This window comes from Melospiza georgiana, chromosome 6, assembly GCF_028018845.1.
Source record: "Melospiza georgiana isolate bMelGeo1 chromosome 6, bMelGeo1.pri, whole genome shotgun sequence".
In the NCBI taxonomy this organism is placed as follows: domain Eukaryota; kingdom Metazoa; phylum Chordata; class Aves; order Passeriformes; family Passerellidae; genus Melospiza; species Melospiza georgiana.
In genome coordinates this window covers 18,510,367-18,523,224 of record NC_080435.1, presented here as the reverse complement: position 1 = coordinate 18,523,224, position 12,858 = coordinate 18,510,367, and the positions used below count along the sequence as shown (strand labels likewise).

Genomic DNA, 12,858 nt, shown 5'->3' with positions numbered 1-12,858 from the left:
ATAACTCCTTTGAATAAGGCACAGAGAGCTGTAGTGTTTGTTATTAAACTACAAATTAAGGCAGATTTGGAGGAAGAAAAAAACAATGTTCAACGAGGCAGTAGTGCTGTTTTCATGGACTCTTGTGTTAGTCTCCAAATTAGTCATTGCTCGTGATTGTGTCTGAGCACTTCCACTGCCTGTGGCCCCAAATTATGTCCTGTGTTGTTTTTCTCCTTTTCACTTTCATTTCTAGCTCTCCCTCCCTGCCAGGTGTCTCTCTCTTGTAGCATAATCTTATAAGGCCATGAGGAATATTGTCCCCTTCAATTACAAGTGTAGCCTGAGCATTGGGAAGCAGTGAGCCAGGGTGAGCTCTCTTGAGCACATTCTCTCCTGTTGCTGGCCTTGTTCACTTTTCTCCTTCACAACACAGGAAACATGCCCTGGTAATTATGGGAGTGAGAACTGTGTGTGTACTCAGGAGTCTGCAATTTAAATGTGTGCTGATGGCAACATCCCTTCAGGATTATCATCATGCTTCAGTCACCATGTCAGATTTTAAACTCCTGGATGAATCTGCAAGGAAGTTCTGAGAAGATTTGTCATGCAATGTTCCATGAGGCACATTCCTCTTACTTTGGGCTAAATGAGTCAAAAGTCACGGATTCTGCCATTGTACACAAAGCTAAGCTCACTCAGCTCTGCTGTCTCATCTCTCAGGAAAACTATAATTGCTGCACTTTTTTGCAAGACCCAGGCTGTCATTTGCAAAGAGATTGAGTCATGGAATCCTTCATCTTCAGTACTACTTTTGTTTGTGCACAGAAGAACAGCTCCAAATCATCAGGTAACAAGAATAAAAGAACCAAAAAGAACAAATATCCTTCACAAATCTATGTCATTCAACCAATATCGTCAGCAGATTTTTTTTTTTGACCCATCCTTCATGTTCAAATTTTACACTGGTTAAAATTGCCCTTTTTTAAGTCTGGTAGATTCCTTAAGTTGGATAAAAGCTCATTAAGTCTGATTTGAGTCCTTAACAGTTTGTTAAATCTGAATATGCCAAAATCACAGGGTCCAACAAACTTAGTGGTTTTCCTTGGTTACTATCTTGTAACAACACTGGAAAAGCAATAATATTCATTTTTAGTATGAATTAATGATATTATACAAATTCAACAGACATTTTGGATGGTAAGCATTGTGACAATAATATAATGTTCTTTGTTCAGCTTTGCCTGAAAAGAGGCTAATTAACAACCTTATAGTGCCATTAACTTGTTGATAGTGGGGCTTTTTTGAATTTTCCTCCTTCCTCTCAGGAAATTGTAGTCTTTTACTGTGGTCTTTAACTTCTGTGAGCTCAGTGGCTTGTGTGTTTGTCAAGATAACTACTGTTTTAGCAACTTAATGTGCCAGGCAGGAAGTAAAACTCCTCAAAACCTGCTTGAACCTTGCCTTACTATCCCTTCAGCTGATGGAAGTTGGATAGGACTGGACCTACTTAACTATTCCCATGGACAGAAAATTAGTACATAAGTTTACCCCAGACTTTACATGAACTAATCAGCAAGCTTCGCTAGGCTGTGGTTTTACAGAGTGACTTCCTTAAGTTCTGCAGTGTGCCAGCAATTCTGTACTGGTATAATATTTTCCAGACATCTTTAGAGGTACAACTTACAGCGAGGCTTTCTCAGAAAAATGTAAAGATCTGAGGAGAACACTGGTGCAGCATTTAACACTAAATTATTTATATGGCCTTTTCAAGAGGCTGATGGAACAACTGTAAGTTCACACATCATACCTTACTTATTACGAGGGATAACTGTGTTTTTACTTTCCTTATAGACTTTTCTACAGTGGTGATCTTTGAGTAATTTTGCATTATTCATTATACTGACTAAATTGGGGAAGTTGTCAGATTTTGGTAACTGTAACAATTTTGAGTAATCATTGAGGCTAATTAAAATAATCCTTTTCATACAGGCTGTTACTTTTTTAAAACCTAGAAACTAGCTTTTATTCTTGTGTTCTAAAGGTTTAAATAATTCATACTAAGGTCACCTTTTGTCACAGTGAAGTTGGATTCCCAGTGTCCTATCGGAAAAGAAGTAGGTGAAATTAAGAAGGGGAAAAAAAAATACCCTGCAAACCATCTGGCTGTACTTTTATCTTGCTGCATCGAGTACAAAACCTAAATATTTGTAGGATTCTATTACCTTAGGAATGATCTACACAGTAAGTGCACTCACTTAAAAACCAGGAATCTGATTCTTATCTACCTTAAAGCTACTCTGTGTGTTTTAAGCTATCTCTCCAGCTAGTTCTACAAAATTTTGCCCAAATCAGTGCAAATACAATATTGTGTATCTACAGGGCTCTTTTATGTGATTAATATCATGTAAAGCAATTGAAGAAAAATGAGCACTGTCTCTATGGCTCTTCACTCTCTCCCTCCACTGAGAGTTGAGTTTTGCTGGCCATTGTATTGATGTGGAAATTGGCCCTGACTATATTGCATACCCATGAATAATTCTGAAAAGATGAATTAGAAAAAAATTAGAGATTATTTATGTTCAAAGAGAGGGTGAAATTCATTCAGTAAGTTGTTTGTTGCCAATTAATTACCTACCACTAATTAGAACAATAAATTTACACACAGTTGTAAGATTTGGAATTGACTTTCACCATAGGCTTATCTGGAAGCAGTACTAAATGCTATCATTAGGATTGGTAATAAATCTGTCATATTAGGTGAAAATGGATAAAAAGGCTTGGAAACATAATTTGACTGAGCAGAAGTCTCTACACCTTATAAATACGACCACTGGAATTATTCACATGAATTGATCAGCTCCGACTTCGACACAATGTTATAAAACATGAAACTTTTGCACTTAGTGAAACTCAGTGCTAAATTGGAGGTATAACTCTTTTTCATGATAACATTTGCAATTTAAAACAGAAGTGTGTGTGCTGCCAGTAAAATGGTGGTAAAGAGCTTCAAGATGGAAATTTTAAACAAATGATCTAGTCATTAACTCTTGACTTTTGTATTCATGTAACACCAACATGAGAGAGATCAATCATTTTGATATTAATCCACCTTGTCTGTCCTAAAAATTCTGATTTGTTAGTTAACAAACTACTTAAGAGATGATAGAAAATAACAAAAACAAAAAAAAAAAGGGAGGAGGGAGAAGAGAAATGCTGGTAAGAGAACTTTGAATATCATATGTCTCTTCTTAGATATATAAAATAGGAGTATTTTTTTAATGTCTTTACCCAGGAAGAAATTTATCTTCAATGTGTTATGTAGTGCAGAAACATCTATATTAAACAAGGTCCAAACATCTTTTGAACTAACACACTTCTAATGGGCTGTTGCTCTAAGATGGCCTCAGCCAGTGACACCAGAGGATTTTTTCCAAATGACACAATTTTTTAAAGACTGTTTTTTGGAAAGCACACTAGAATTCAGAGTATTCAAATTGCTTCTTAGTCAAGTTCAGTTGAGTGCTCTTGAAAACTGTGTCAAATACTTTACAACCTCAATTAAAACACAACGACTTTTAAGGAATGTTGGAGACTTTCTCTTGAATTTTCTTTTTGCACTGAATTATTTTACAACTGTTTTTATATTAAATGCTGCCTTTACAATGTAGAGTCTAGATAAATTGCTTTTTTTGTCAATATGCCACAGCATACAAAATTCAGTAATTTTAACTAGTGGGTAGCTACTATCCATCAATGCATCTATACATCTCCCTTTCAAGAAGGAAATCCTAAAGGCACAGGAGCAGGCTGGACCCATGTGCTGCCAAAAGATGAGCCGGCAGGGAAGAAGTCTGGCCTGGCTGAACAGAGAGCCTTGGCTGGAATTCAGGAAAAAAAAGGCAAGTTTATCACCTTTGGAGAAAAGGGAGGGCCACTTGTGTGAGCTACAAGGATGCCATGGGGTTATGCAGGCAGAAAATTAGAAAAACAGAATTAATCTGGCTATTTCTGTAAAAAACAATAAGAGAATGTTTCCATAAATATGTAGGCAACAAAAGGGAGGAGGACCTCCTCCTTTATTGGATGTGGAGGGAAAATATGGTGACAGAGGATGAGAAAAGGCTCAGGGCATCCAATGCCTTCTTGCTTCAGTCTTTCATAGTAAGAGCAGCTGTTCTGCAGCTTCTCAGCCCCCTGAGATGGAAGATGGGCAGGAAACAGAATGAAGCCTCCATATTCCAAGGGGAAATGATGACAAAAGTCTACAGGATGGATGGGCTCTACCAAAGGATGCTGAGGGTCCTGGTAGAAGTGCTCAGTGGGCAACTTTCCATCATTTACCAGCATACCTCTCTGTATAGAGAGGTGCCGGGTGACTGCTTTTAGCCAGTGTGACACCTGTATTCCAGAAGAGCCACAAGGTGCATCCAGGGAGCTACAGGCCTGTCAGCCTCGCCTCAGAGCCAGGGAAGGCCATGGAGAGGTCATCCTGGGCGCCATTGTGAAGCACATCTGGAAAACCAGGGGATCCGACAAGGCTTCAGAAAAGGCAGGTCCTGCTTGACCAACCTGACCTCCTCTGACAAGGTGACTCACTTAGAGGATGAGGGAAAGGCTGTAGCTGTTGTCTGTCTGCCTGGACTGCAGGAAAGACCTTGAGGTTGTTTCCCACAGCATTAAGCTGGAGAAACTGGCTGTTCATAGCTTGGGTGAACATTGTGTGTGGCAGCACCCTGTGCTGGGCACTGGTGATGCCACACCTCGAGTGCTGTGTCCAGCTCTGCAGTGCTTGAGTGCAGTGCTCCTCACTGCAAGACAGACATTGAGGGGCTGGAGAGAGTCCAGAGAAGGGCCACGGAGCTGGGGAAGGGTCTGGAGCACAAGTCCTGTGAGGAGCAGCTGAGGGAGCTCGGGGTGTTCAGCCTGGAGAGAAGGAGGCTCAGGATTAACAGATCTCTTTTTATTATTGCCTGAAAGAAGGATGGAGCAAGGTGGGGGCTGATCTCTTCTCCCAAACAACCTGTGATAGGACAAGAAGAAATGCCCCCAAAGTAACCCAGGAGAGGTTTAGATTGAAAATTAGGGAAAATTTCTTCACAGGAAGTGTTGTCAAGCACTGGAGTGGACTCCCCATGGAAGTGCTTGTGTCACTATCCTTGGAGGTGTTTAAAGGCTGTGTAGAAATGGTACTTAAAGACAGGATTTAGTGATGGACCTGGCAGTGCTGGGTTAATGGTTGGGCCTGATGGTGTTAGAAGTCTTTTCCAACCTAAATAATTCTATGATTCTATAAAAATCAGGGTCTTAGCCAGTTAACGAGATACTTTTGCTAAATTAGAGAAATCACACAAGTAAGGTCTCTTATGGTTGAGGAAATCTTGTTCAATGTATTTAATATCTGCAAAAATAGCTATAAAATTAGGACAATATGAAACTGTAAAATAGAAGAAATCAGCTAATGAACATAAAGTAGTACATGTGAGGAGGTAAAGGGAACTGAAGCACAATTTTTTTCTTCACATGTATAGTGAATACATTATTATCACATGTGAAAAAGATTCTGAAGTCAAAATAAGTGTATTTTCAGAAATGTAAAGATGAAACAGCTCTTTGAAAAACACTTTAGTAAAAAAAATTTTAAGAATTGTTGGAAAATGGGGATTTTAAAGAAAATGTGTTTCAAATGCATAAATTTACCTGAATCTTGTATATTGTGTCCTGTTTTCCCCATTACATCTTTGGACATAGGGAAACTGGGAAAAAGTGGGAAGAGTAAGGAATGATCAGAGGGCTGGAATACTGTCTTATAGGGGGACAGACTAGATAGACTGATTTTATATACCATGGAAATTAAATAACCTAGAGAAGATGGGGTAGAGCAAAGAAAATAATGAATTGCATGAAGAGGGTGAATACAGAACCAGCATTTCATTTACACTATCTCTTAGAATATAGCAACTCAAGTGTTTGGGTTCATATCTCCTGGTAGCAAGTTTAAAATAAACAATAAGAAACACTTTTTCATACAAAAAAATAAACAATGTGAGACACTGCCACTAGATGTTGCAAAGGCCAAAAGTTTAACTGAGCTCAAAAAGGGATTAATGGCGACTTTTGTTTCATGAATTGTAAAAACATCCTACTCAGACACAACTTCTGGCTGAGGAAGTTCCTAAACCACTAATTGCCAGAAGATGGGAAGGAGGGGTTGCTCAGCTCTTGCCACACTTCTTATAATCTTTCCTTATGCATCTCCTAATGGGCGTGTTGGGACCAGGATAATGGGCTAAACAGGGTTTATTTGTTTTTTTTGTCTGAACCATTATGGTTGTTTTTATTTTGTAGGCGTAGGTTTTTCTTTTCAGTAATGGGGAGACAAAATGGAAATTTCCAGCTTGTTTTTTGAGCTCTGTAAATGCCATCTGGAATATGATTCTTAACAGCTAATTAGGGATGATCACACTTTTTTGTTTTCTTCATTTTAATATGTAAAAATGAATATACAAATTCATCTGCAGAATGCCTAAGATGATTTTCTCTACATACAGTGAGATTTGGATGAAGGTGAATAATTTATGTATTTCATTTGAGTGATAATGATGTGTGTCTAATTTAAAGGACAATGTGTCAGAAAAGCTAACAGTAAGCAGGGAGAGTTTTCTATGGTCCTTTAGAAGGAGATGAATGGTATAATTTTCTGCCCTTGTCAGTTAAGGAATATTAAGTTTCAATTTAAAAAATACTCTACATTCTACAGTTATACTTGTGGCAATTAGTAGGAAGAGAAGCAAACAAGGAGAGTTTCTTTAACATCCATGCTTTTTTTTTCTTTTTCATTCTGCAAATCTTATTTCCTCTTTTTCTTCTCCTTAGAGTGAAGAATGGCTGCTTTTTGGGACTAAAGGAAATATGAATTACTTTTTTTTTCTTGGTTTTTTTTTTTGGTTTTTTTTTTTTCCTCACTAACTTTCTATTCTAATTTTTTGTCCATGTGAATTTATAATGTAGAAGTTTATTTCTACTTACTAAACAGAAATTTAATTAATCATCACAGTGCACTTTGGAAATGAAAGATACATTACTCTGTGTCAAATGAGTTTATCCTGTTCTGCATGCAAACTATGCACATTGTTATAAATCACGGTCTCAAACTTCTAAAGTTGTTGTTTTTGTTTATTAGGAAACCTTGCTTCAGATCCAAAAAGGCAATAAGGAGACTACACATAGCAAAGAGAAAGTGGGCCTCAATCGATCATGAAATGCAATTACACAATATTCAGAGCTGAGTGAAATAAAGACCTTAAATAGCAGTAGCCTGTAAAGTTCAAAATTAAAAGTAGTTTCATCATATATTGTGAAAAGGGAGATTGAATCAATGAAACTGATCTCTTGTATCTTGTTTGCTGTCAATTTACATGAAATGATACTTGAGGTGAGCCTCCTTTTCCTGTATATGTAAATACATTTTGTTTATTTATGGAATATTACTGGAGAGATCTGGCAGGAAATTTCTGGAGTTCAGCTGATGCTCATGGTATAAATGGAAGCACAAGATCTGAAAAAGTCTTCCACCTGGTCTTCCTTAGCTTAGCTAATGTGATTGCAGATTTTATTCTAGCAGTAAGGCTTTATATAACAGCACAGAATGTTACTGCTGAGTTGCAATAAATCAGTATCTGAATTAAAAGAATAGGGACTTTCTTTTTGTCCTTTCTGGCATAGTATCATAAAATCTGCACATATATTCAGAAAGTAGACAACAATCTACTATGACTAATCTATCATATTAACTGTAAGATACCAAGAGAAGTTTGAAAAAATAGTTAAATCCATTTTCTCTTCCTTTACTTAATCTAATCTCTTCTTTAGCTTTTATTTTCAATTCTTTGGAAAATTTTAGTATGGTTGGGGTGAGGATTAAGATATTTTTATTAGGGTGCCTTATAAGAAAAAAAATAGGCATCTTCATCTCAAGACACTATGAAATTTTTGATCCCTCAAAAAATGGGCTCTGAATCAGTGCAACTTCTGCCTCAGGTACCACATTTTACTGGCTGGAGGGTGCAAGGGCACAAAATGCAGGCTCACTGCCCTTGTGTCAGGGGACACTCGTCAAGGAGCTTTTCAGCCTTGCTGGTTCACATCATATTTGTTGTAAAAATGTGCTTTGGAAGTCAGTGTGCAAAATGTATAGGGAACAGTGAGAAATAAGGGGGAAGGGAAAAGTCTGATCAGGGAGTAGAATCCAGCTCTAGTTGCAGGGATTATGACATGGAACAGATATTGCAGTATTGTTCACTGTCTTGCTTTGGCTGCATAAGTTTGGAAGGGCTTTGGAGAGGTGCTGCAAGGTAGAATTTTATTTTAAGCACTTGATAGGCCAAGTGTCTAGAAAACCTGACAGTCCCATAAACAACAAGCAAACACACCCATAACTCTGCTCCTTCTCCCATATAAAACTCTGAAAGTACAAGAAACAATTTCTTTAAAAAATTATCAAAATTTCTTTTTATTTATCTCTAATATCCACTGATTTCTCAAACATAATTTTATAGTGGTGTATGTGGCATAAAAGTGATTAGAAATCCAGAACTTGCTTTTGGGATAAAGAGCTAAATGTGTCACTGTGTTACTTACTGCAAGCAAATTGCTTGTTCAGTTATTTGCCTTTGGTCAATCAGTTGCAGCCTAGGAGCCGGTGCAGCTGTATGGTGCTGCTGGTGGTTGTTCTAAGGTTGTTTTGCTTTATCTTATTCTTCCCTCTCTTTCTCTGCCTTCCAGCATGCACCTAATCCAGGTGGACTCTGTTCAGCGATGGATGGAGGACCTGAAGCTGATGACAGACTGTGAATGTATGTGCATTCTCCAGTCCAAGCCCATCAGCATTGAGAAGGATGAACAAAATGAACTCATCCTCTCCTCACAGTACAGCACTTGTGATAACTTGCAGCTCCTGCTGAAGAGAGCTTGGATCATCAGCACTGAGCTGACCAGGATTGCTCAGAAGCTGGAGAAGAACAGGTGGCAGAGGGTCCACAGCATGACAGTGAGAGTCAACTGCCACGTGCACTCCATGATAAACGAGTACAACACCTCCTCCAGGAGCTCTTCAGAGGAAATGCACCAGGTGAGAGGATGCCTTACCTGATGTGTTTATCTCACTTTTTGAATTTTTATTCTATTGTAATAATTAGAACTTGCTTTAAACAATCTGTAAGAAATTCTTACATACTGGTACTGGTCCCTTGTTTAAGACTTTCCAATCCCTTTTCAGCAATGGAAGTCTTCTTGACTTACTTTGGGTCCTATTTTATCAAAGGCTATTCTGAATGTTAATAATGTTGACAAATCACATGGAAAAAATGTTTTGCTTTTGAGGACTACAGAACTACAGTATTTTGACACCCCATCTGTGAGTTCCTTTGCATTTAAAATGTGGAAAATGCTATTTTTTTTTGTAAACCTCAGTTTTATCTCTGCCAGTTTTATTCAGAAAAGTAGATGAAGGGTGCTCATATGAAATATCTTTTGAGAGCGTTTTCAATTAACAAACAAGGATTATTTATTTCTGTAAAGCAATTGTGTGTATGAATTTAACTTTAAAACCATTTTCTCTTGCTCTCTCTGCAGCTTGAAAAACTCTTAATAGACAAGTGTTCAGAATTTACAGCATTCACAGAAAGGTAACTTAAATTTTGTTGTTGAAATATTAATTTTGCTGGTTTATTATGTTGTAGAACTTCTAATGAGCAGCACAAAGCCGTAGGCACCCCCTCAATTGTTTGACCTAGGCTGCTGCAACTCTGCAAGGCTTTCTAAATGTTAATCTCTGGTGGATGAAGGGAGTTGCTTTTACCCAAACTGCATTCTAATGAAAGATGGTATCTGCTGTTGCACAAGGAGTCTGATATAGACACAAAGTTACACACAAGTGGAATTTTCAGGACTTTTAGACATCACGGGAGAAAGTCTGGCTGTGACAGGTATTGGTGACAAAGTTCCCTTTGAGACTTGTGCTTGAGTTTTGTGTTCCTGTATGAACATATACATGTATTGTAAATCAAACAAAAAAAAATACACATTCCTTCAAATTGTAGTTGTAGGTTTACTCATCTCCCTGCACTCTGGGATGCTGAGGCGGAAAAATAAATTCTCTGTAATTCTTCTCATGCTATTTCCGCTTTCTAACATAAGTTACCCATTTCCTCCAGCACAGTTCAATCACTCTTTTTTTGTTTACTTTAAACATTGTGCAAGTCATTCTGTTTTGGGGATATCATCAGGGAAAAAGCACCATCTAATTATCAGGAAATTACATTTTTTGTAGCAGTATTGCTTTGTGCCAAACCCACAGCGCTCACATTTGTGTTTTATATTTTACTATAAGACACATGGATTTAATAATGAATCTAAGTGTGTGCCCTAAATCAGACCTCTCCCTTCTTGTCTTTTTTTGACAAAAAAAGATATAGGTGTCTGACAGACAGGTAGAGCTGAAAATGTGACCCGTGTGCAGGTAGAGGCTGATCACCCAAACTATATCTTCCATCACAGTGGCCTGCCTGAGTGGAAGATGTTTTGACAATATAAATGAATGTGTTTCTGTAAGGAAGTATTTATTTCATTTGAATTGTTTAAAGTTTCCCATCTTTATCGAATTTCTTCAATTACAGCCAAACATCACTGGCCACAGGATAACTCTTCTAATTCTGTAAAGGTGCTTTATGTATCTTTCTGTAGACAGGCCCAAATTTTATTTTTGATTATACTGTTTAACTCATCAGGGCACACATTTCTTGCTTTATCCTTATCCTGCTATCATTAAACTATGACAAAGAAGGTAAAGAAACAAAAATAACTGATATATTGATTATGAAAAATGGGTGGGTATGCACAGCAGCAGTTGAAATGGAGGCATCCAAGAGTGAAACTATCAGCATAAGAGGCAAAGAGCAGTGCTGCACTGTATAAATACACAGCATCTGCAGCAAAATTTGTCTGCAGTCTGTGAGGTAAATTGGGATCTCAAAATTACTCAGTAGTGTCCATCCTTTCATGGTGTATTTACTCTGTAGACAAAGCTTTGATTAAAGTAAACATCCTTGTGAACAGCTGAATTCCACTTATATACTGTGATTAACAAGGGCCTCACCTCTGATAATCATCTTTTGTGTCTTTTTTTCCTTCATCCCTTTCTCATATCTTTCTTTTCAGGTGCTTACAGACTGAAGATGAAGAGATACTGAAGTCCATGAAATCTTGTGTTAACGAAACACTCACGACTGTGGCCCAATATTTTGGCCAGTTGATAGAGCTGGTTTTAACACAAGAGGCACAGGTTAGTTTTTAGTTTAAAAAGTTCCAAACCAAAATGATCTTCCAAAATTGTTGGATCTTGAGGGCAACAATCCATTAAGGAGCCAAGGCTAGGTTGGATGGGGCATCTGAGAAACCTGATCTGTTGGAAGGGGTCCCTGCTCATAGCAGACATGGCAACAAAATTATTTTAGGGGCCCCTTCTCACTCAAGCCATTCTATAATTCTGTGATTAAGAGGAGGATTAGAATTACAGCTCTCAATTTTCAACAAATTTATGATCAAGAACTCAAATATGTTGCAATGAGATTTAGGTGTTCACATTCTCAAATTCTCCAATAACCTCAAATCCCAAACAAAATGATCTCTTGGCTCACCATGTTATTTGTTTTTCCTGATGTCTCTTTCTTTCAAAGCATCTAAATGATGACTTCTGATTGTCCCTTCCAGCCTTACCCATTTTGTGATTCTCAATCTGTGAAATACACTGAGTAATTACTCTGAGGCTGCAAATGCATTATTTTTTTCCATTAGATCATTATTGAAATAATTGCAATTTGCAAGTCTAGCCAACCTATTTTGACCCTTCCCCTTCCCCTTCCAATATAACTCTACGGAAATAACTTGTCCATGTTTTAGAGGTGATTTTATGCTGAAATTTTGTGTTGTTGCAGCAGAAAAAGAAGAAAGGAGAAGTTTAGTGAACACAAATAGTTAAAAAGCATTTATTACAAAACTAAATTAATGCATGCTATTGGTTAAACTCTAGCATACTCTGATGTGCTAAGATGGCAAAAAAGAAGTTGTGGTGGTTTCAGAAAAATCCCTTCAAGTTTTAAAGGGTTATTACTCGGAGGTGAGACTATCCAAAATATATTTGCAGAATTACAGTCAAACTAACCAGCTACCTCCAAATGCTCTTCGGTTGGGATTTATGAGAACTCCCTGAAATGTATGAGTTTAAGTGTATAAATAACTTTGCATATTTCAAATTCAGTGAGTAGGTAAGCATTGTTAAGATGTTTATTATTTCAGTCTGAAGAGAAGTTATTCCCTGCTGATATTTCTGCCTTTGGGCATCTTGGCACCTACTGACACACCTGAAATCCTTCTCCCTTCTTCTTTAAAGGGAGTGGAATTATTGATGCCACCTCATCTTATGTGTATTTGTGTGACTGAAGGATATACAACTCATTAATAAAATTTTTTTATGAACAGTTTTCTGAGCCATTCAGTCAGGCTGTGTGCCCACTTCTGTTATAAAACCTCAATGTCTGGGGATTGTTTGCTGCTCTGAAGCAGACTCAGTGTCTGTGTGAGAGATTTCAGCTTAAATTGTGTAAAGAGCCTTTTTTCTAATCAGTGTATCAGGATTTAATTCAGGATAGGTTCATATCAAATTTTGAACTCTTAAGCTATGTCTTTTATGGAGCATTTTTCTAATGCATTATTATGGAGCATTTTTCTAATGCTAAAGGAGGAAGAACAGAGCCTCTTAAAGGCAAGGTAATTGAATTTTGTATAAATAACACTGGAAAACATGGGATACTTCCTTGCATT

The 12,858-nt window shown here is 37.5% G+C and overlaps 1 protein-coding gene across 1 annotated transcript in view; it reads left to right on the top strand.

Annotated features, from left to right (window-relative positions):
* Positions 1 to 772: 772 nt before the first annotated feature.
* The window catches only part of INSC (INSC spindle orientation adaptor protein), a 63,328-nt gene continuing 51,242 nt past the window's right edge, over positions 773 to 12,858 (top strand). Inside the window, exons 1-4 of the mRNA XM_058026751.1 lie at positions 773 to 829; positions 8,764 to 9,109; positions 9,613 to 9,665; positions 11,197 to 11,320. Coding sequence (XP_057882734.1) covers positions 8,765 to 9,109; positions 9,613 to 9,665; positions 11,197 to 11,320 — 522 coding nt within the window. The 5' untranslated portion in view covers positions 773 to 829; position 8,764. The remainder of the gene's footprint in view (positions 830 to 8,763; positions 9,110 to 9,612; positions 9,666 to 11,196; positions 11,321 to 12,858) is intronic.